Source organism: Sus scrofa, chromosome 1, assembly GCF_054392235.1.
Source record: "Sus scrofa isolate SSC_HxYL_T2T_F1_AM1 chromosome 1, Sscrofa_HxYL_maternal_Yorkshire_Landrace_v2.0, whole genome shotgun sequence".
In the NCBI taxonomy this organism is placed as follows: domain Eukaryota; kingdom Metazoa; phylum Chordata; class Mammalia; order Artiodactyla; family Suidae; genus Sus; species Sus scrofa.
In genome coordinates, this window is record NC_139383.1 from 75,138,653 (window position 1) to 75,162,715 (window position 24,063).

At 41.1% G+C, this 24,063-nt stretch overlaps 1 protein-coding gene across 22 annotated transcripts in view; it reads left to right on the forward strand.

Moving 5' to 3' along the window:
- ARMC2 (armadillo repeat containing 2) overlaps window positions 1-24,063 on the forward strand; it is a 156,930-nt gene that overhangs the window by 40,768 nt on the left and 92,099 nt on the right. For 19 of the 22 annotated variants that reach the window (XR_014806726.1, XR_014806695.1, XR_014806696.1 and 16 more), the window contains 5 exons: window positions 2,780-2,833; window positions 4,455-4,550; window positions 9,272-9,447; window positions 14,610-14,712; window positions 16,552-16,775. Coding sequence is in view for 11 of the 22 variants with exons in the window: in XM_084962049.1 (XP_084818175.1) it covers window positions 2,780-2,833; window positions 4,455-4,550; window positions 9,272-9,447; window positions 14,610-14,712; window positions 16,552-16,775 (653 nt within the window). In the remaining 11 variants the exon portion in view is untranslated. Of the gene's footprint in view, window positions 1-2,779; window positions 2,834-4,454; window positions 4,551-9,271; window positions 9,494-14,609; window positions 14,713-16,551; window positions 16,776-24,063 lie in introns of all 22 variants that reach the window. The other 3 variants (XM_084962126.1, XM_084962112.1, XM_084962118.1) reach the window with 1 other exon arrangement.

Below are 24,063 nucleotides of genomic sequence, written 5' to 3' on the forward strand. Positions count from 1 at the left end.
TAAAAGCTTCTCCTGAAAATATCTACCGGAAGACCTGTTCTGCCAGTTTTCCCAGAGCACAGAGCGTCCTACTCCTGATCTCCATCCTGAGCTCCTTTCAGGGGTGTTGAGGGTCATGCAGCTGCAGCAGCTCATGATTCAATCCATGTAGAGGCAGATGCCAAGTGCCAAACTCCAGTTCATAGCACTAAAGGATCTGATGTTGGCTCACTCTTTGAAAGTGCCAGGAGCTTTGTCCAACTCGGTCACATATCAGCATTTATTTTTTGTAATTTTTCATTATTTTCACAACAGCCTTAGCGCTCTTACCATTACCCGGCTTTAGTGGCTCAAACATATAGAGATTACAATCTTAATGCCTGCACAGAAATTATTGTGTAAAGGCATTTGAAAGATTGCAAAATCTGGCCTCCACATAGTTCTTAAGTTCAAAACTTGAGTCAAAATCATTGCTCAATTAGTTGAAACTGTTTTAATTATATGAAGTCAGCCCTTTGTGGCTTTAAACTGTTTGCTATATAACAATATAAATTACAGGCTAGGAGGGCTTGGGATGTATTCATGCAATGAAATATAGCAGTTAGAAAAACGAACTAGAGTGCACTTATAATATTGAATGAAATGAGTACAGATATAACATTATGTGAAAAAATTAAGTCCCCAAAACAATGGTGTGTATTGTTTCTGGATTCAGATCTATGTGGTAAACATGTAAAGTCAAGCATGATTAAAAAAAATAACCGTTCAATTTGAGTGTTGGTAACCCTTGGGGAGGGGGCTGAATGGGGGAGGTACACAGAGGGTATTAGTAATAAGTATAATGTTTATTTCTTTGAAACAAGGAGAAAAATGAAAATACAGTTAATATTTGACAAAACTGTGGGTAACACAGGTGTTTGGTTATATTCCTTATACATTATATTCCTTTTTGAGGTGCATGAAATTTTACAAAACCAAACAAATATTTGGTTCAAAAAATATTTTCTTCTCTTCAAGACTAATTTCTTATCAATACAACAACTTTTGTGCCCAGTGGGAATTTCTGTAGCACTCAGGAAAATCTTAGACAGACTGATTTCCACGTCAGCATTGTTGCTAAGCCTTTTACATGTCTAAGCTAAAAACAGCAGCCAATGAAGATTGTGTCAAGTTTTTGTGTCCAGAACTCAAAGCTGCGGTTAAGAACTATAACCACTGAGACAGCAAAAAAATCTTCAAAAACATGCTGAAATTTCTGCTCGACTTACCCAATTTCCTGTTGAATCATAATTTTTATATTTAGCAACCTGTGAACCTAGATGAAAGTGCTTTCTAAAATATCAGGTTGTTGCCCAAGACTGAGACAAACTTTATTTATTTATCTTCTGCGGATCTTAAAAAGTAACCATGTGACCCTGGGCTGCAGTTTCTAGGGCAGAAGCCGGGTTCTTGTCGAAGATGGGATTTTTTTGTGGCGAGCAGCGTTGAAGGAGGTGCGTGAGGGGAAAGGCTGGAGCCGGCCACCACTGCTCGCACAGCGGTTCCTGGGAGAGGGTTGAAAGCAAACTCTTGCACCACAGGGTCTGGCTGACTTCTGTTCCGAGAAGAAACAAGTCTTAGAAACATGCAGGAGGGCCTGCGAGAGCCTTTCCTTTCCAAAGGTTAAATAAACTGCTCTGTGATTTCTGGCTCACCCCTGTAATCCAGCTCTTCCTGAGGTGCACATGATAGCCATTGCGTTTGTCCTGAGAAATGGTTTGATAAGCATGTTTTCTCATAGAGCGCGCCTACTAAAGAGCCTGTTACATAGAGGTTAAAACTGCTGATTTGGACCAATTGGACTTGAAGTCCATATTTCTCACATATTTAAGTGTGTCATAAATATGTGTCGATTAAAATATTCATCTGACTTATGATCTCCTGGCTTTCCCCTGGCCTTTATGTAAGTCGATTTTACTCACCATATTCTGGAATTTGAATATGCCCCACACCTGGAAATACAGCAGCTCTGTTTTTTTATACTGCTTGACTAGTCATGCTCACCTTTAGAATCCATACCTGTAACTTAGCAACATTAGGGCAGGCTCATAAAAGTAATGATCCAAAGAGATGGAGGTGGTGGTCTCCAGTCCTCTATCAGTGGTTCTGCAAGCCCCAGAGCTCTGAAAGCTGAAATAATGTTCAAACTCACTGAATGGCGATGCCTGACCTGTACTGCTGGGAGGCCAATTACAGCCTTTATTGCATTAGCACGACTAGCCACACACTTTGCTGCAGGACGCTGTCCCAGAAGACGCTGCTGGCGGTAGCATGGAACATGCAATGTGGACACCAGCTTGCCTGACTAAAATTCAGGTTTTTCTGAATCCCCAGCCACATCTGTTCCCAAAGGCTTTGGCTAAGGGATAGTGAACTGGTACAGACTGACTTTGTCCTAGAGACAATTCAACTCTCTGTCATAGTGACTTCTTGCTCATGGATTAGACAAATTCTGTGCGACCTTGCTATGAACCCTGTCGACAGCACCTACGATGTTTAATTCCGGCTTTGTTGACATCCTTTCTCTCTGCTTTTGCTGTCCATGGGCTCTTCCTGCCCTGTGTGCATCAACCCCTGGTGGTATCAGGAAGGTTTGAGGAAAGGCAGGCCTAGACCCATTGCATCGGGGTGGCCATTTCCAGCATGGAGTGCATCGGGGATGGCCTGTGCCCTGGGTGGGATGACTGTCCTGCTGCTCTGGGTGATCCATTGCCATGTGCTTGGGTGATTTAGTATGTGCTGTGTGTTTTTTTCTCTTCAGGAGTAATACAAGTACATGAGAGGATTTGGAAAATACAGGAGCACACAAGAGAAGGTAATAACCCATAATTGCAATACTTGAAGGTTCTCATTGTTATCCCCATTTTACAGGCAAGAAGTGAAGCAACTTGCCCAAAGGCAGCCACTCGGTGGCAGAGCTAGGACTCCAGCCCAGCCAGCGACTCTAGAACCAGTGCTCTTACCACACCTCCCTAGTCTACTTGTCTTACCTTTTCTTAAAACAATCTAAATATATACAGCCTGCACCCTTTCACTATACCCTCTTTTTCCGCAGAAACTTCAGATTGCTGATATGATTTGTAACTCTCCATGGGACATTTTTAGGGTCCAGGCACCCACTGAGGGTACCAGGCAATTGCTACCAGGACTCCTTGAGTCCGTATTGACTGGGTGCCAGGTGAAGGCTCTAGGGGGGGTGCCTTCTGAGAAGGAAGGCTGAGGATTTTGTCTCCAGCCCTGCTTCTGAGCACCCAGCACAGCAGTGCCCCCTCCAGCTAGACTGTCAGCATTTTCCATCTTGAGATCTTGCCTGCATGGAATATAATCATGATCTGGAGTTTCTAATATGATTGACAGTTCTCCCCAAAGTTACCTTTTAGCTTGCCATTTTGTTGCAGGGCACAATAACCCTCGAGAGGTCAAGTGCGCTCTGTGACCTTGGGCACTCTGTGACCTTGGGCAGGTAACTTAACACCCCTGAGCCCACTTTCTTCATATGGAAAATAGTGACAATGTGGAAACCTCCTCAGAGTGTTGTGACAAAATTAGAGAGGGCTCTGGATCTGGAGTACCCAGGCTGTGGGAGCTTTTGGTCTCTTACCGCCTGTGTTCTTGGGCATCTCCTCCTGATGGTTCTATGCAGCCCGATACTCTTCAGACAGTGCAGACCTGTTTGTGGGCTTTTTAATCAGGGAGGTGAAATCCATACTGATTGTTACTAGATGCTAGGCACTGGGCCCCGAGCTTTGCCTGTGACATGTCTTTGAATTCTCATAACCCTGAAGGCAAATGTTTTAATCTCTGTCTTGCTGATGAGGCTCAGAAAGGATAAGAAACCAGACCCCCGTCACCCAGTGCGTCAGTATGGAGTTGGGATTTGAATTGAGATCTGTCAGCGCCCAGAGCTCAGGCTCTTCCCATTGCTCTTCACAGAACCGCTGGCGCGAACGGCACAGACCCCGCAATAACGTGGACATTATTTTCTATAGGAAAGAAAGTCCCTGCAGGCCTGCTTCTCAGAAAAATTTTCACTGAACATTTTCAAAATCCATACTTGCCATAACTATAGTTTTCTGTTTATCTTACATTACAGAGAGATACATTTAAGTAAAAAACAAAAACCCCCAAACTCCAAACTGTTTGCCTCCCTGACAGTGATTTCAACATTTACAAAGCTTAAGACTTTATGCAGTGTCCCAATCAGAGTTTAAAGTTGTGATTTCTTTACATTATCTGAGCTTAATTTGTGTTGATTTGATCAGAAGATATGTAGTTCTAATTTAAATTAGTTGGGCTTGCTGGGGGGCGGGAGTGCCAATTATAATGGAATTCTAGGATTTATTAATTTCAGGGACGGAAAACAAAGACTCGTGGGGGTGGTCCAGTTACAACTCCTTTTTCACAGCTCTTTCTCCTGTTCTGGGTCTCTTTTACAGCCTCACAAGCCGAGTTGCAAGAAAAGGATACAGAAGTAGAAGTAGATGCTTTTTGGAATACAAGGATCGTACCGATTTTGCATGCGTTAGAAAAGGGTAAAAAAAAGTTTTTGTTTTAAATCAAAAATATCTGAAGTTATTTCTATGTTCCCCATTGCCCTGATATTTTCAGTTTGACTACCTTTTCTGTGAATGTGTTCAAAAACAAATGAAGTTCTCTACCCAGTAATGCATGTATTCGACATGACATGTCAACCTGATTTTTAGTGAGTAAAATGATACTCTAAATGCAGCAAGAAAGCCTACTTCTAAAATGCCCCTTGAAATATAAATTAGCACCTCCTCTGCCCAAGGAAATGCCAGTTTGAACTCCCCAGAGTGGCAAGGCAGTTCATGTAAACAGTGAACAATTAAAACAGATGTCAGGCCTCTAAAACTTTGACTAAATCTCCTAGACCGGCAACCTTTGCAGGTGTGCCGTGGTTTTCTCACCCCAAATGTATATAGCTGGCCCTCCGTAGCTGCAGATTCCACATCCACAGGCTCAACCAACTGCAGGTGGAATTTTTTTTTTTTTTTTTTGGCTTTTTAGGACCACACCCATGGCATATGGAGGTTCCCAGGCTAGGGATTGAATTAGAGCTGTAGACCCTGGCCTACACCAGAGCCACAGCAAAGCCGCAGCCATAGCAAAGCTGAGCTGCATCTGTAACCCACACCACAGTTTACTGCAGCTCCGGGTCTTTAACCTACTGAGCAAAGCCAGGGATCGAACCTGCGTCCTCATGGATGCTAGTTAGATTCATTTCCACTGCACCACGACAAAAACTCCTACAGGTGGAATTTTTATCCGCTGTTGGTTGAATTCACAGATGCAGAACGTACAGATATGGGGGACCGACTGTACTAAGCCATTTTATATAAGAGACTTGCGCATCTGCAGACTTTGGTACACTCAGGGGTCTTAGACCCAGTCCCCTGTGGATCCTCAGGGAGGATTGTTTTTCTTTTTTGCCTAAGGTTGAGCACACATGTCAGGGATGCCCCTTAGCAGGAAGTGGCCTGGGATGTGCCCAGTCCTTTATTCTGGAATGCCCAGCAAGAAGGCCCACAACCTGTGGGTCTCTGCAAAGATGACATAAGAAAAGCTTGTCAGAGGAATTCCCACCCCCCCATGCTGCCGCCGCCGCCACCGCCGCCACCACCACTGCCACCACCACCGCCGCCACTGCCACTGCCACCACTGCTGCCTTCTGCCCCTTTGCTGCTCCTCAGGGATTCTACTTCCAAAGTTGAAACCGGCTCCTCTGGAGCTGCAGTTCTGGCCCCAGCCCTAGGAAGAAGCCCTAGGAGAATCAGGGTAAATGCATCCTTCCCACCAACCACACAACCAGGAAGTTGTGCAAAAGACCCATTTCCTTAAAGGTTCCAACAGCCTCACCCCTCCTGGGCTCTCAGTGGCGCTTGGTGGTGGTCGTGGTTAATGTGGGAGCTTGGAATAGAGGTTCTGGTCCTGATGCTGCTAAGGAAGCAAGTGGCAGTGGGGTTCTTGTTCTCTGTGCACGGCAGCATTCTCACCTGCCAGGTGAGGCGTAGGTGAGGCTAGCCCATCTCCAAAGTCCACCACAGCTCCAGACCCTGAGAACAGGACCAAAATGACTTTGTCCCTTCGAGAGTCCATCATTTTCACCCTCCTCTTAGTGAGCCTGGTTAACTTTGGGTTCTTTTTCTTAGGAGATGTGCATAGAAAACTAACGGAAAGAGCAGTCAGTTTGGGCAAGGGTTAAAGAAGAAAACATCTCAAGGGGAGCACAGTGGGGAGAGTAGGGGGCACAGAGGCCTGTCCTGGAGAAAGTCTGCAGCCTGAGGGATTTTAAGAGGGTTCTGAGGGCTCTGTCACCATAGCCACCACAGAGACAATGCAGCAAGAGTTTGGGATTTGAAATGTGGGTGAATCTCAATTCTTAGGGGAATATTAAACACTGAAAGATGGTGTCTCTTCCATAGACAACTTTAAGAACAGCAAATGGTGGCAGAACTAGGTTACTTTTTTTTTTTTTTTGTCTTTTTAGGGCCTCACCTGTGCTATATGGAGGTTCCCAGGCTAGGGGTCTAATCAGAGCTGTTGCCACCGGCCTACACCACAGCCACAGCAACACCAGATCCAAGCCATGTGTGGGACCTATTCCACAGCTCACAACAGCGCTAGATCCTTAACCCAATGAGTAAGGCCAGGGATTGAACCTGCGTCCTCATGGATACTAGGTGGATTCATTTTCCACTAAGCCACAACAAGAACCCTAAGATACTTTTTTCTTTTTTTTTTCCTTTTTTTTTTTTTTTTTTTTTTTGGCTGCACCTGCCAAACCTGAAGGTTCCTAGGCCAGGGATCGAATCCAAGCCACAGCTGAAACCTATGCCACAGCTGTGATAATGCCAGATCCTTAACCCTGTGTGCCATGGTTGGAATTCCTCTTACTTTTTAGATAAATTTAGACTTAGAGAAGTTGCAAGAATAGTTCAAAGAAATCTTGTCTGCTTTTCCCCCAGATTCCCAAAATATTAACATATTATTTCACTTGCTTTATCATTGTCTGTTCCTGCCTCCTTCTCTCCCTCTCGTTCTCTTTTTCTCTCCCCCATCATATACATATTGTATTTTCCCCCCTTTTTTGAGCCGTTTGAGAACAAGTTGCCATCATAATGCCATATATCCCTAAGTATTCTGGCATGTGTCTTTTAAAAACAAGGGCATTCTATTATGCATCTGGAAATTACCATACAACAAACCTTATTCAGATATTGCCAGTTTTCCTAGTAATTTCCTTTATAGAAAAAGAAAACCCTTGATACAATTGTTTGTCATGTCTCTTTCATGACTGTGACGTATTTGAGAACAGGCAGTGATTTTATAGACTGCCCCACAGATTGCGTTTGTCTGGAATTTCCTCACCATTAGCTGCAGATTAGGCACTGGGGCAGGTGTACAGCACCAGGGGTGCCGTGTCTTGCATCACATCGGGAGGCACCTGATGCTGATTTGGTCCATTATGGGTGATATGAACTTTGAACACTTGGGGAAGGGTCTGCCAAGTTTTTCCGCTATAAAAAGTTACTACTTTTCCTTTGTAATTACTAGGTATCTTATGGGGAGAAGTTACTTTGACACTCTGTTGCTTTCTATTACTCATTAAATTTTCACCCACTAGCTTTTGCCCCTTGAGAATCTTGATCGTTCTTAGATTCATATTGTCTTTTGAGGCTCTGTGGGAATTATAACAAAACCACTGGTCGAAAGAGATCATTTGATCGATAGTTTAAAATTTGACCCATGAGCCTGTCCTTTTTATTTCTTTTAAGCCCAAACAGCTACTCTTGAGTGGCCACCAGGCCGAAGAGTTTGTGGAGGGAAGTATTAATTAGAAAACTGCCTTGAAGTCTACCCTCTGCCATGGAGTGGCCCACAACCTGGACTTGGGGTTTATGAAGAAACTGCCAGTAACAGAAGAATAAAACAACAAAACAAAAGTATTTCTTACAATAGAGCTCAGGTTTTTCCCTTTATTTAACGTTAGTCTAAGTCATTTCCCATCAATTCATTTATTTAAGTGCATAACTAAAAGGCATTGAAGGTTACTTAGCTATTGAGGTTTAAAATTTTTTCTTAGATGTTATTGTTGAAAAGAGCTAAAAATGGCCTGAGTCATTTCCTTCTGCAGGCGCACACTTCCTCTATGCAGGCTTTCAAGAGCACATTATGGTATTTATTTAAGATTGGTTTCCTACTTTTAAATTGTGTGATGGAGTCTCTCAGAGATAACATTTTCAACTTAATTCCTTAAACCGTGGATTCTTATATTTCCCCATATGGTCCATGTTGTGTGCCACTTTTCTTCTGGTATGCCTGTTAGTATGGCTTCCACTTTCAAAAATCACTTTCTTCAGAATTCTAATTATAAAATAAAATGTTCTAGGCCTCCCCTCTTTCCTAACTAAAGTCTTCTTTTTCATCCCTTCTTGGCGAAACCCATCTCCAAATAGTGGTGGATGTGATTTTTGAGCCCTCTTTTCTCAGAGAATAAGCATTGTTCTCATGGGGAAAGATTGATCATTGTTTTCATCAATGGATGTATTAGAAGAGGCATCTGTATTAAACTGTGTTACAGGCTCTCAGTACAGTATCATCACTGTACATGCACTATTGATAAAAAGATGTGTAAGACATGGTTCCTACTCACTCAGCATGACCCCTGTTTGGGGGCACTGGACATAGAACACCTTATGCATAAATATAAGAAAAATAACAGTGCAAGGTAATGGTTGAATGCGGCATGGTACATGTTTTCTGGAGGAGCCAGGACCTAAAGAGAGCCCGGAAGGACCAGAGTCAGTAAGGACAGGGGTAAGGAGAACATTCCGTGCCAGTGAAAATGTGTGGTTTAGGCTCAAAGGCAGAGGTGCAAGTGGAATGCTTCCCTGGTGCTGAGCAGAGCCCTGGTCAGGGAGGGGGGCCTCTGGAGTGAAGGAGACCAGCTGAGATCGTGCTGTTCCCCTCTCCACCTCACCCTTTGAAAGACCATGTTCTAGATAAGCCAACTGATTAGTGAAGAAGTCAGCGTGGTAGGAGATGGAGCAACCACATGGAGGGAAAAAAAATCAGGTAGATGGGAATGATGAGAAAAGGGGAAAAGCATAGTTCAGGATTTGAAGATGTCCGGGGAAATAATTTTGGGGTTTACTTACACTATCTGTGTTTGACACACTTGAAAACTTGACCTTGATGAGCAAGTTCTGCTTTACTCTCTTTGCCCCCACAGAAGAAAACATTGAAACGGTTTGTGCTGCTTGCACACAACTTCATCTCGCCTTAGAGGAAGGAAACATGCTGGGAAATAAATTTAAGAGAAGAAGCATTCTCCTGAAGACCTTGTATAAACTAGTCGATGTTGGTTCAGACTTGCTGAGCCTTAAACTTGCAAAAATTATTCTGGCAGTAAGTTTTTCTTGCCTCTGGTCTCATAGACGCTAGCACCTAAAAGGTTTGTTTAATGCTTTATTTGTAAATATTACAAAGAAGATGGGGACGCTGTGTGTTTATTTAGAACCTTAAAGGGAAAGTTAAGGTGGTAAACTGACATCCCAGAATTTGACCAGGAAAGTACCATCTAAGAAACTAAGGCAGAGTACAGAGAAAGTGTTCAAATAAATGCTTACATAGGGACTGTGGCTAGGTTTAAAAAAAAAAAAAAAAAGTGACAATAGACAAATGCATTCAAAACCGTTGCTCAAGTAACTTAACTGGAGATCAGTATCAGAGTTACGGTTTCTGCTGGGTGCTTGACTCTGTCCCATGACTTAATAAATAACTTCAGATAACTTGGGCTGTGGACATGATGGCCAGGTGCTTTAGGAGCCTGCATGAGACAGAGAAACAGCTGCCTAGTGGTCATGGGAAGGTGGTTTATAGAAGGCTTCTGTGAGGTATTAGAAGAAAAGGCCGGACACCAAATAGAAGTCTGTAGAAACTGTCTCAAACAAAATGATATCATTGTGTGAGTGCAGCCCTTTGTTGTCACAGCCATAAACAGTTGGAACCAAAAGATAAGACACAATGATTGTAGAAGTTCTAAGAGAGCCGCTAAAACAAATGAATGGAGCTTTGTTTACCTGGGTGCGAAATAAAAGTAAAAGCTGTCGTTTTAACACCCATAGTTCATATAATTTAAAGTCTTAAAGTACACAGCGGAGATGAGCTTTTGCATTCCTACTAATAGTTTAGCAAGGATGCCTACTCTTTCTTACTTTGAAGTTCTGCGTAAAAGCAGGATATTCTGACTATGTATTCTAAGCGATTTTTTGGAGAAGTACCTTCTTACTTGGCTGCCATCCTGAGCTATTCCCCTTTTTGTAAAAATCGTGGTGTTATATGTGACCCTGGAAGCAGCATTTCTTTGAAATAGTGATTTCAGTTGATATTTTAATCCCTTCTCACTGATGATAATTGATCAACTAGCTTTAATGAAAAAAAGACCATAAACCACAGGGAAGATTTAAAGTCAGAAGTTATAAGTAGAAATGAAACGATACCTGCCTGCTTGCCCAGTTCCTTCTCCAGCCCCCGATTTGGGGTGCCTCCTGGCCCTGGGGGAACCCCAATCTGAGGCTGGAGCGTTCTACTGGTGTAACCCAGGCGGCCAGCTGGTCAGAAAGGGCCCTGTGGTTTTCATCTGAATCTTAGACATTTTGCCCCGTATCAAGCCAGAAAATTAAATAAATGAAAGAGAGGGAGAAAGAGAAAGGAGGAAAGTGCCCTGAATTCATTAAGGCTCTGCAGAGAAAATACTGTCTTGGTTATTAAAGGTGCCATTCAAATTAATTATATACATGGCTCAGTTTAACTATTTTAGGGCAAAAGGCGAAGTGATTCGCCAGGCAGTGAACACATTCTGAACAAAGCATATGTTTAGATAAAGCCCTTTCCGATACACTGACTGCCTTGCTGAATCAGGGGCAAGACTCCGCTAGGCTGCAATCCAGAGTGCAGGGCTGGGCAGGCCGTCCCTCCTGATTAACGATAGAGCCACGAGGCCAGGAACAACCTTCAAGGCCATCAAGCCCAACTTCCCATCTGCCACCAAATCTCCTGTAATGCTCTGGGCAAGACACTGTTTCCCTTAGACCCTGGCAATTGGGTTTTATGTAAATTTTAAAAAGAGCACCTCCTAAAAAGTGCTCGAAGAAAAAAACTTTTGACAAAAAACTGAAGATATGTAGGACTAAAAATTTTTAATATCCTTTCCACCAATATTTTACTTAGCAGTTTAATATTACAATTCAGACATTTTATATTGTTTATAGCTAAAAAAATTCAGTACGTATAATGTTCGTTCTGATTTCTTGCATTCTTTGGTTAAGTGGGGGTTTATCAGACTTGTCATTGTAACTGTTTTAACTGTTTTCGTTTTAACCTTTGTATCAAAAAAATCTTACAAAAACGTATTTGCCTATATTAAGTTTTTTTTTTTTTTTTTTTTTTTTTTTTAAGTACGCTCATGTATGCAGTGTGAATGCAGCACTTTTCAGAAGGGGAAGAAAATCTGGCATCCAAATGGGGAGGGGGACAGAAAAGAAATGCCAGTGTGTCAACAGTGATTATGTGTAGTGGCAATGGTATGAGTGAGTGATTTTTTTTTTTTTTTTTGTCTTTTGTCTTTTTAGGGCCCTGCACCCATGGTATGTGGAGGTTCCCAGGCTAGGGGTCTAATTGGAGCTGTTGTCGCTGGCCTACACCACAGTCACAGCAATGCCAGATTCAAGCCGCATCTGCGACCTACTCATGGCAATGCCGGATCCTTAACCCACTGAGTGAGGCCAGGGATCAAATCCACAATCTCAGGGTTCCTAGTCAGATTCGTTTCTGCTGCGCCATGACGGGAACTCCAGTATGACTGATTTTTAAACTTCTCTTTAATTTTCCAAGTTTGCTTTAAATAGAATAAACTACTATGTTTAACATAGAGGTAAACTACCCTATGACAAGAACCTACTTCGTGCCAGGACTCTTGACACTGGGAATACAAGTGAATAAAATAACCCCTGCCCTCTAGGCTGGCAGTGTAGCGGGAGAGACAGACAGTAAACACTTAAAGTGCCAAAGGCACTGCTGAGCACTGTGGGAAGAAAATAAAGCAGAGTAAAGGGAATGGCCCTCTCTGGGGGAAGTGTGGGGTTTTTTTGTTTTGTTTGTTCTGTTGCTATTTCTGCAACTTCTTGCTGGCCATGCCCCCTTGGCTGGCCCTTTTTTTTTCTTTTTTACCTTTCGTTTTTTTTTTCCTTTTTAGGACCGTACCTATGACACATGGAAGTTCCTAGGGCAGGGGTCGAATCAGAGCTGCAGCTTCCAGACTACGCCACAGCCACAGCAATGCCGGATCTGAGCTGCATCTGTGACCTTTGCCACAACTGCAGTAATGTCAGATCCTTAACCCACTGAGTGAGGCCAGGGATCAAACCGGCGTCCTCATGGATACTAGTCAGGTTCTTAACCCACTGAGCTACAACAGGAACTCTTGGGAAGTGCTGTCTTATGTAGGGTGGTCTACATTCCTTGCATGTAATTTAATATTTTATTATCTTTTTATGTCTCAACATCATAATTTTACAGTTATCCAAAGAGAAGTTATAGGAATTTGTTATGAATGTAAACTGTCTGATAGCAGACCTGGAAATGGTGGGGTTTTGTTGTGTGTTGTTTCTTTTTTTAAATGAAAGCTCTGACACCGGTTTGTTGTTTTTTTCTTTGTCACTTTTCCCTGAAAAAAATGACTTGGGTGGAGGGTGAGTTTACTTATCTTCATTCATTTATTCAGCAAGTTTCATTAAATACATAGCACATGCTACATTCCACACATAGAGTAATAAATCATGGCTTTGACTTCAAAGGCTCACAGTATAGTTAGTAGAAGATTGCCAAGACTGAAATACATTCCCAGATATGAAGGGCAATATATATTTCCATTGGTTCAGAATTTTTTTTTCACTCTCTACTCAGCTTATTCTCTGGGTTTTAAAGAACATTTTTAAAATACCTGATTGTTAAAAATTTTTTTCAAGTTTCCATTTCCTTTTTTCATCCTAAGAACAGAAGGACTTTCCATCCTGCCACGTGTGACAGTGGCTGAAGCTTCCACAACAGTTTTTCAGACTTGAACATGCACACGATCCCCTGGGAAAGTTGTAAAATGCAGATTCTAGTTCAGTAGGGTTGGCGGGGCCTGAGATTCTGCATTTCTAATACACACCAGGTGATGCAAAGATGAAATGACGTGACCTGAGGAGCAAACCCCTCATTGCAAAATAGGAACAACTACACCTATTACAGGGGTTGCTCTGAGGCGATATGAAAAGGGCCAGAGCAGGGGGCAGAGAGACGCTGCTCCATGGCTAATACTCCCCTCCACCTGCCTCCAGCTGGAGCTGACCACGTTTACCTGTTATCTTCTACAGCAAACAGTACAGTGCCTGGGACATAGTAGGAGCTCAGTGGTATTTGTGGATCAAACACAGAATGAATCTTTTAAAAATATGTCTGATGAATTCCATTACCTTTTTTTTAACTAGCTGACAACTCATTAATAACATTGAAGATAACTTTAAGGATTTTTAATTGATAAAATAATGACCCTCACACCATCCTTCTCACGTGGATATATTTATCTTTAATAAATTCCTACACACTGTATTTTATACTCTTACAATGCAGACACATAATATTTCATCTTTCAGATTGTTATGCATGTTTTTTATACATAGTGTTCACTGTTATACTTTTGTGACTGCTTAATGTGAATAGTATTGATATTCCACAGTTTATCAAACTGTTCCTAAATATGGGAATTTAGGATTTTTATTTTTAATTTTTACTGCTTTAGATAAATATGCAGCTAATTTAGATCCATTTGACTCACTCCTCCTATGCTGTGTTTTATAAAAGAGTATACTTATTTATTACTTAATTTACTTGAATATCTTTCTGTGACTTAGAAGGTAATTTTAACTTTTGAATGTTACTTGCAGTTATTTCAAAGCATGCCAGAAATAGGCTTAAATAATAAATGCATATCTTATCTAATCAATAAATGTTACTTTTTAATTTTGTTTTATACAAATGACAAATAGAATTGTACTTCCTCCCTTTTATTTCTTTCCTTCACCTCCATGATGGGCTCTTTTCCAGGTTAGCTTAATCTGAAATTTCAGTATCCATTTTCCTTTAATTTTGTATTTTAAAGCAATTACTCTATTTAATTAAATTCATCAACATCAGCCCCCCTTCTCCTCATATATTCTTTAAAAAGTAGCTAATAATTTCACATGTAAGCATGAAAACTTATGAAATAAAATATAAATGCTTATCATTAAAATGAGCCTACTCTAAATACCATTTATATTGTATTTACTCAAGTGAGTTAATTAGATGCCATAGTTGACAGATATGTGACCAGACCTTTTGGGAATTGATTTCTCTAAAACTTTTCTTTATGTGTTTTTTTAAAATACTCTTGCTGTACTTTTTAAATTAGATGTCTGTGGTTTTAAAATTATGGTAAGTCTTTATTTCCTTCCATAAGAGAAATGTTTTTTCTTTCTCTGCAGCTTAAAGTAAGTGGAAAAAATCTCCTTAATGTCTGTAAACTTATATTTAAAATTAGCAGAAGTGAGAAGAATGATTCTCTGATTCAAAATGACAGCATTCTGGGTGAGTATTATTGAACACTACCGTTAAGCAAATGTTCTACTTGAGTATGAATAAGAAGTTTGGAGAGCAAAGTTAATGATAGCTGACATAGTTTATTTTCTCATAATATGCAGAAGTTAGGTGATGCCTATTTTTGCTCTGTCCTTCTCTATGTTTTCCATATACCCTTTAAAATTTATTTTATTTTATTTTTTCTGTTTTAGGGCTACACCTGAGGCATATGGAAGGCCCCAGGCTAGGGGTCAAATCAAAACCGCAACTACAGTCCTGCACCACAGCCACGGCAATGCCAGATCCAAGCCGCAACTGCAACCTGATGCCAGATCCTTGACCTACTGAGTGAGGCTGGAATCAAACCCGCAAGCTCGCAGACACTATGTCAGATTCTTAACTTGCTGAGCCACCACAGGAACTCCTCCCTATTTCATTCATGTATCCTTTGGAGCCTATGATAGTCTACTTTTTTTTTTTTAAATGTCTGTGGTAACAATATGTAACTTTACAGTGTCCTCTATTTAAAAAATTCATTTCCTGGTCTTGGATTTACTATTAGAAAAAATGCATTTAATAGCATTTGACGTAATTGAAATTTTTGATCTTTTGATATAGTGGAAATGATTAAAACTTGGAAGACATCTATAATTGTTGTAGAAATTTGACTTCAAATTGTGTCAAATGTGTTTCAAGTATGTAGGTAGAGAAATTGTATTACATTCTAAATACCTAGCTAATAATGGATAATTCTTTATATACCCTTAAATAATTAGGATGCTTAAATAGTTACCTAGTTAGAAATCTTTTATGAATTAGTATTGTTGATCTAAGGGACGGCAACAACATAGGAAATACTTTTAAGTCCTATTTTTGCAACATGGGATAAATGATCTTCATCTTTTTTTTTTTAACCACAGCTGACAAAGACAGTACTGAAAGAAATGTTTAACACTGAATCAGTCCATTGAGAATTATAGACTAAAAACAAAGATTCTGACAAATGATGCATTGACATTAGTAAACATGAGAGAGTCATGATTAAGCTTATCAGAGTTGCCTAGATTACTCTTAAAAACCTAGCATTGTATGTTATTTGGATGGCTGTTCTTAAGTTGTCTTGGGAAAGGGTAGATGTTATATTTGAAGCATCCCTTTCTATGATTGAGATATTTTTTAAGTTCCTGTCTTGATTAACTTCCCATTCATACGGCAACCAGTTTATTCTTAAGGGTTTGTTGACTTTTAATTCCTAAGTTGCTTTAATGATTAATTAGTCTATAATAATTCAAACTGTTTGTAACCAAAAATAAAGTTGGCAAATATTAGTAAGAGGCAAGGAGTGACATTCAATTAAAAGAACAATTTCCCATTTACATATTAATAACCCCATTCTATTGCTATCATTACTGTTACAGAGATTTGTCTTAGCTGGAAACAAGCTTTCCTTTTTTTAATTTTTTGTAGGGCCACACTCATGGCATAAGGAAGTTCCCAGGCTAGGGGTGGAATTGGAGTGCAACTGTTGACCTACACCATAGGGGGATCTGAGCCCTGTCTGTGAACTATGCTGCAGATCACGGCAATTCTTGAAACTTAACCCATTGAGCAAGGCCAGAAATCAAACCCCCATCCTCATGGATACTAGTTGGGTTCGTTACCACTCAACCACAATGGAAACCCCCAGCTTTCCTCTTTATACCATATGAGTAACTCTTCATAAGCATTTGAATGTAGGTTCTAACTAACATTTTGCCAATTATGTTTGATGTTCACATACAAGTGCTTTAATATCTCTCCTTCCTGCTGTTCTCTGCATACATTTGTAATAATTCATCTCTTTGACAGAATCATTATTGGAGGTCCTGAGAAGTGAAGACCTGCAAGCGAACACTGAAGCTTTTTTATACTGCCTGGGGACAATCAAATTCATTTCTGGAAATCCAGGATTTCTTCATGAAATGATCAGCAAAGGTGCTGTGGAAATATTGATGAATTTGATAAAGCAAATAAATGAGAACACCAAGAAATCTGGCACATGTTTGCCTAATTCAGGCCACTTGTTAGTCCAAGTAAGTATTTTACTTGAAAGGATAAGATATGTAAAATTAGTTTTTAGGTGATCTAATACCACTTACCTACCAGGTGGATTTAACAGGTAACAGGTGGGCTGTTATTCACAACCAGGTGGGGGCGCCCAGCCTTGGGGATCAGGGCAGCACCTTCCGCCCCACTTCTGCTGTCTTTGTGCAGCCTCTGGAAAGGCTCTTCCGTGGCTCTTTAACAGAACAGGCTTCTAGCATGTAAGCCTCCATTTCTGCTATTCTGCAGAGAAAGCAGTCCTGGAAGAATGAAAAATTAGCACCTCTTCAAAAAAAACCTGCATATTCAGAATTTTACCAGGCAGAGTTTTAACTTTTAGAGTTTTGAAGACAGACCTCACCTGAGATTGTTCGTGATGGTTGGTAGCTCATGTCCTGAATCTTGGATCTACAACAAAAAACAGAAGTTAATGACACTGAGTGGACAGTTGTATAGGAGGTGGTCCTGCAGGCCAGAGGCTACAGGAACAAAGGTAGCAAAGCCAGATGCATTTAGGATGACCAGGGCAGGAAGGAAAAAATGTGTTATGTTTTAGTTTTATTACTTCTTTTGTGGCAGATTAAATTTCATAGTCAAATTATTTTCATTGGAGCTGCTTCAGTTCTCATATTATTCTTTAGATGAGCTTTAACTCTTTAATAGCATTTGTGTATCAGATAATAGCATCTTTGATGAAGTGATTCATGAGATTTGAAATGTGCTTGTCAATTAATGGGGACTGGCGACTCAGAGTACTCGAAAGCTTAGAGAAAATGTGTTAATTAGATTTAGGCTCTGCCTTAAAGATGCTTAAAGTGTTTATGATGATTAATTTTGGACTCGGTGGTCTGTCTCCATTTTGAAAAAGACTGAACACCTCCTCTAGTTATGAATGATTCAGAATTCTACTGGACATGCCATCTTTTGGATAGGGAGACTTAAGAAACATTATTTTCATGCTGATAGTGTTAAGTTATTCAAATTTTTCCCTCAATGAAAATAGTTCCTTTGGTTATACAATTATTACATTTCTTGTTGAATGCGAAAATATATATATAAGGAAGAGTATAAAAATCACCTGGATTATTTTCATCCCAAGATAACACACCTCCAACATCTTAGTAACCATTATTCCATGCATGTTACATCCGTATATAATTATATGTACTTACATAGGTATAATTTCATGTAATTCCTTCTTTTTATCATAAACTTCTTTCTGATAGTTTTTGCTTGTTTGCTTTTTTTTTTCTTTTTCCTTTTTTTTTTTTTTTGTCTTTTGGCTTTTCAGAGCTGCACCCATGGCATATGGAGGTTCCCAGGCTACAGCTCAAATTGGAGCTGTAGCACAGGCCTGTGCCACAGCCACAGTAACGCGGGATCTGAGCCACGTCTGCAACCTACACCACAGCTTACGGCAACACCAGATCCTTAACCCACTGAGCAAGGCTAGGGCTCCAATCCACATCCTCATGGATACTGGTGGGGTTCATTAACCACGCAGCCATGATGGAAAATCCTGTGTTTGCTTGTTTTCTATCACCTTCTTTCCTCCTTGTCTCCTCCTGGTCAGTAGCAAATAGTGCTCACACTGATGTACTCAGCACCTCTTAATACATTCATAGGTTTTCAAAAATAGAACATTCTGTGCACTTCTCTTTTCTCATTTAATAGTACATAGTAAAAACACCATAGACTTATTTTATTCCTTTTATTGGAAGCATGGTGTTCTGTGAAGAGGATATACCTCAAATTCTCAACCATTCTTCTATTAACTTTTACATAAAACATTCTGCAGTTCTTGTCTGGTTTTAAAATGCTTTTATATATATAGTTGCCCCTCAGTATCCACAGGAGATTGGATCCAGAACCCACCCCAGATACCAAAATCCACAGATGTGCAGGTCCCATGCTCGATCCTCCATATTCCATGGATATGGTACCCCACATGTGGAAAACATTACACAGTACACAGAAGTGGTAGGTCCATCCAGAGTGGACAGTTCTGTGGGGGAGGCATGAGAGGTGAGGTTCAGAGGCTACGGTCATGGGCCTCTGATACCAGGCTACTGAGCGCGAACTTGGAGTAACAGCAGTTGTGCGGAGGAGATGAGAGCAGAGTGGCGGGAAGATGAATGTGCTCAAGATATTAAACTGATAAAGACCAAAAAGCTGGAATGCGATGGGAGGAGAATGTGTCAGTGGTACGGACAGATGGGAGAGTTAAGAGCTCACGCACAGCAGCCCCAGTTAAGAGGCATTGCTGCAGCTTATTAGATTTTAGACTGATTATAATGGAGCTAAAGGAGCACAAACAAGGAATGGACATGAAGGAAAAGCTCCTCCACAGCAGAGGGGCCAGTGTTGCTTAGACGAAAAAATACTGAAGTGTTGAGATTTTCGAAGGTTTTCTTGAGTTGTTTCTTACGTATGTGTACACCTGTACGCACACACATATGTTTGCCACTGTGCGTCTGACATCAAGAGGCATTGATTTGCCAAGTGTTTGTGAAGTGGCTGCTCTGTGCCAGGCATGTTCTGGGTGGTGAGCAAGGCGGTGGAGGGCAAGATAGCTGCCAGGAGGGGCAGACTTTTTAGAGATCCCCACATCCAGATAACAGTATTATACTGTGTTATTCTTCTGTAAAACACATGCCTTCATCACTACATTCAGTTCTGTCAGATACTTGGTAGCATTTTGAGATGGTTGAGGGGATGATCGCTGAGGCTCAGAGGTGGCTCTGCGAGGCCACCACCACTTTCCACTAAGGGAATTATTCATGCTCCCAGTCTGGCGAAACTGGAAACAGGAGTTTGTAAAATCATAAGCGTAAAGAAGGTTAGTCTGTGCATGCTCACTAAATTCCAGAATGCTAGACTACTGGGTGAGCTCCCCAAAACTTAGAAAAAGAGAAATACAGGCCAGCTAAAAGGGAAGGCCCCCTAGGTTCCAGCAGTACATTGCATCACCTAAGGAGGTGACAGACAAAATAGGGGTTTGTCAGGGTGATTATCAGAAGGTCTTAGGGTTCATTTCTGACTTGTAAAGGCCAAAGGGAAGGATAATACAGGAGCTGAGGAAAATCCCTGAAGTCACCGCCATGAGAAAATCCATTGTGGTTTCCATCATACCCCTTTCTGAGGACCGGAGAAGCGTCTTCTGTGTCACAGTCACAATTCCCCTGGTGTCTCATTTGTCCTTTTGTGTCTTGAGGACACTGTGTACAAAGCTGCTTTACTGTAATTGAAGAAAATCTCCAGATACTTACATTTACAGTTAGGTAATTTATGGGTATGTAACTGTTAAACCCAGCTTGACTTAAACTAACACTCCTATTTTTTTTTTTAATTCCTTTGTATTTCCAGACTTTTTTTCTTTATAACCTGACCCACTTGATTTTGAGTTCAATCCTTAGAGGAATATGATCTTTCCCTGCTTCAGATTTCACATTTTTGAAGTTAGAACTATCCGGCGCTTCCAGATAATGTGGTGTCTTTCCTTCTTCTTGCACCTGCTTCTCTTCTCCGGCCTCTCTGCCTGCAAGCTTCTCCCCAGAAGGTCCTTCAATCCTCATCTCTCCCCCTCCTTGCTCAGCACATCTCCAGAGTCCTGTTCCTCCTTTTCTAAGTGGACGTTTCTTGAGAAGCTTGGTCCTCCCACCCCTTAGGAATCCCAGTTCACTTCCTCTGCTTTGATGGTAGAGTGTGGGGAAAAGGAGAGTGAATTAAACAAGAGATTTGACCCTGGGGGGCTCAGAAAAGGATAATATTATTGCCAGAAATTAGAGAGTTATATAAGGGAACTGATTTGGCGAGAGGAGGAAGGGAAATGATGTAATTAGCCCTCAAAGGTGCCAACAGAATAGCCAAGTGAGACTGTCTGGTGGGCAACTGGAGATAAGAACCTGTGCTGAGCCAAGAAAAGTAAAGTCCAAAAAGCAGACTTGGGGTTGTCTCCATGGAGCTGATAGTTGAAGTTGAGGGAAAGACAATGACGCGACTGAAGGCGGGGGGCGGGCTGAGGACCAAGTTCATCAAGTGGCCAGATTTGCAGAATGGAAGGGAAAGAAGAAGGGACCAGAAAATTAAGAAAGGACAGTGTTGAAAAGAGTAGAGATTTTAAAAGTAGGGATTGGTGAGCCTTGGCCAATGCTGCAGCGAGAATACAGGGGAGGAGGAATGCTGCTACCATGTGTGGAGCTGTGGGGTGGGCAGGTGGGCTGGGGTCTTCTCTTTACAACTCACGTGCTTTCTTTATTTCTGTCCCTTTAAATGAAAAAATGTTTTGATATAGTCGATTTTTTAAAAAAATTTCTAAGCCTCAAACTCCCCACTTTGGGCTCAACTGAGTTACCTCCTGTATCATGGATTCCATGTCCCCACCACGCAGGACTGTCATCTGGTGGTCCATCTGGCTTTGTGCCCTGGAGGGCACAGGGCTCAGGGCTGCCACGTGACCTAGTGATGGGAGCTCAGCCTTGAGCTGGCGGTTCAGGGTTGACACCCTGCGAGCCTCCCTTCCCTCATCTCCCAAGGACTGGCCGTGCCTGGTGTAAAGGGTGGTTGGGAGAGTTAAATGAGATGAAAATGATCTATGAAAGCATCTATGTGCCCAGGTATGGCATGTGGATGGCACTCGCAAAATATATTAAATACAATGAGATCAGAATCACCCAAACTTGAAGCTTCAAAATAATTCATCACAAAAATTAAGATGATGGAGTTAAAGATGGATTACAAGTCATGGATTTTTTTTTTTTTTTTTTTTTTTTTTTTGGCCACAGGTGCAGCATCTGAAAATTCCCAGGCTAGGGGTCTAATCAGAGCTGCAGCTGCTGGCCTACGCCACAGCCACAGCAACGCCAGATCTGAGCCACATCTGTGACCTACACCACAACTCCCAGCAACAGTGGATCCTTAACCCACTGAGCAAAGTCAGGAATCGAACTGAGTGCTCATGGATACTAGTCAGATTCGTTTCTGTTGAGCCACAATAGGGACTCCTCTTGGTTCTTTTTTGTTTTTCTGGCTTTGACAAGCTATGTGGAAGAGAGTGCTGAGGTGAAACTGAAATTAGAAGAAGGGAATTATTTCAGCCCTTCGGGATTCATTTCAGCACCTCGGGATTCTAGGTACACGGTGGCCCTCAGGTCCTCAGCACCAGTTATTCTCTGCTTCAAGGATTTGGAGGATTTAAGAGACACCTTGACTTGAAGTCGGGGGATTCTTGATTTGAATTATGTTGGTAATGAAGGATTGTATGAAGATGGTTGGGGTCCTTGAAATTTTGCTTCAGTTATATTTAATAGCTTTAAGATGTAGAGATTAATAAATTTTTTAAAGTAGTTAATTCTTAGGAATACACATACTTACACAGGAAGTTATGTTAACTCTCTTTCTCTGGCCCCACCCTGCCTATGGGAAGCCTTCCTCTTCCGACCATGAAATCAGAACCGAGGCAAGAACTTCCATCTGATGGAAACTTGCTCAGGTTGTTGCACTCCTGAGTAAAGTGGAAGCCAGTATTCTCAATGATTATATTTCTTTTCTTTTTTTTTTTTTTTTTTTTTTTTTTTTTTTTGTCTTTTTAGGGCCACACCCATGGCAAATGGAAGTTCCCAGACTAGGAGTTGAATCAGAGCTGCAGCTGACTGCCCACACCACAGGCACAGCAATGTGGGATCTGAGCCACATCTGTGACCTACACAACAGCTCATGGTAATGCCAGATCCTCAACCCACTGAGCAAGGTCAGGGATTGAACCCACATCCTCATGGATGCTAGTTGGGTTCGTTAACCACTGAGCCATGATGGGAACTCTTTCATGATTATATTTCTTAAATTCTTACAGATAATTTTACTGGAGATTTGATGATGAAACAGAAAAATATTTTTAAAGAGTCCCCTTTGAAAATTTTACTTGACTATCAGATGAGGTCGTTTATCTTCTTACTGTTTTAGTTGAGGTGAAAAATTACAACACAGAGAGATGAACAGACCTTATGCATTTGATGGGTTTTGACAATAGCACACGGTCATGTGACTCATCCCCTCCCCAGCAAGAGGCCAAAAATTACTGTCTCCTCAGAAATTTCTCCACCTCTTCCCAGTCATTTCCCACTGTCCTACCCCTATTCCCACTGTCCTGTTCCCACTGTCTGACTCCTTTCACCATATATGAGCTCTCCTTATTCTAGAATGTAACATAAATGGAATACCAGCGTGTGCTTTTTGTGTTGCTTTCTCCCTTTTTTAGTTGTATTTTGAATTAAGTGTAGATTCACAAGATGTTGCAAAAATAGTACAGAGAGGTCCTGTGTGCCCATCACCCTGCTTCTCCCAGTGGTGACACTTACGTAACTATAGGACATTACTGAAACCAGGAAACTGACTTGGGGACAATACAATTAATAGAGTCCATCTAGCTTAGTTGATATATTAGCATATTGTTTTTGAGATTAGGTGAAACCATTTTTTTGTCACAATCTTTGGTTCGGTCATTAGGTTTGCTAAATTTTTAATGATGCATTTGTTAGTGGAAACAGAACATCTGTCTTCTTTTTGTTACATTTTAATTTTTTTAATTTTTAAATTAAAGTATAGTTGATTTACAATGTTCTTTCAATTTCTGCTGTAAACCAAAGTGACCCCGGCATACATATATATATATATATATACACACATTCTTTTTCTCACATTATCATCCATCATGTTCCATCACAAGTAATGTTCCCATTGCTTATCCATTCTAAATGCAGTAGTTTGCAACTACTAACCCCAAACTCCCAGTCCATCCCACTCCTTTCTCCTCCCCTTAGCAACCACAAGTCTGTTCTGTGTGTCCGTGAGACTTTGTCTATTCTATAGATATGTTCATCTGTGCCATATCTTAGATTCCACGTATATGTGATATCATATGGGATTTGCCTTTCTCTTTCTGACTTCCTTCACTTAGTATGAGAATCTCCAGTTGTATCCATGTTGCTGCAAATGGCATTATTTTGTTCTTTTATGGCTGAGTAGTATTCCATTGTATATATGTACCACATCTTCTTGAACCTTTTATCTGTTGATGGACATTTAGGTTGTTTCCATGTCTTGGTTATTGTGAACAGTGCTGCAGTGAACATATAGGTGCATGTATCTTTTTGAATGGAAGTTTGGGGATATATGCCCAGGAGTGGAATTGCTGGATCATACAGTAGTTCTGTATTTAGTTTTCTGAGGAACCGCCATGGGAGGTCTATTTTCTACTTGTGAGGTTTCTGTCCTACAAAG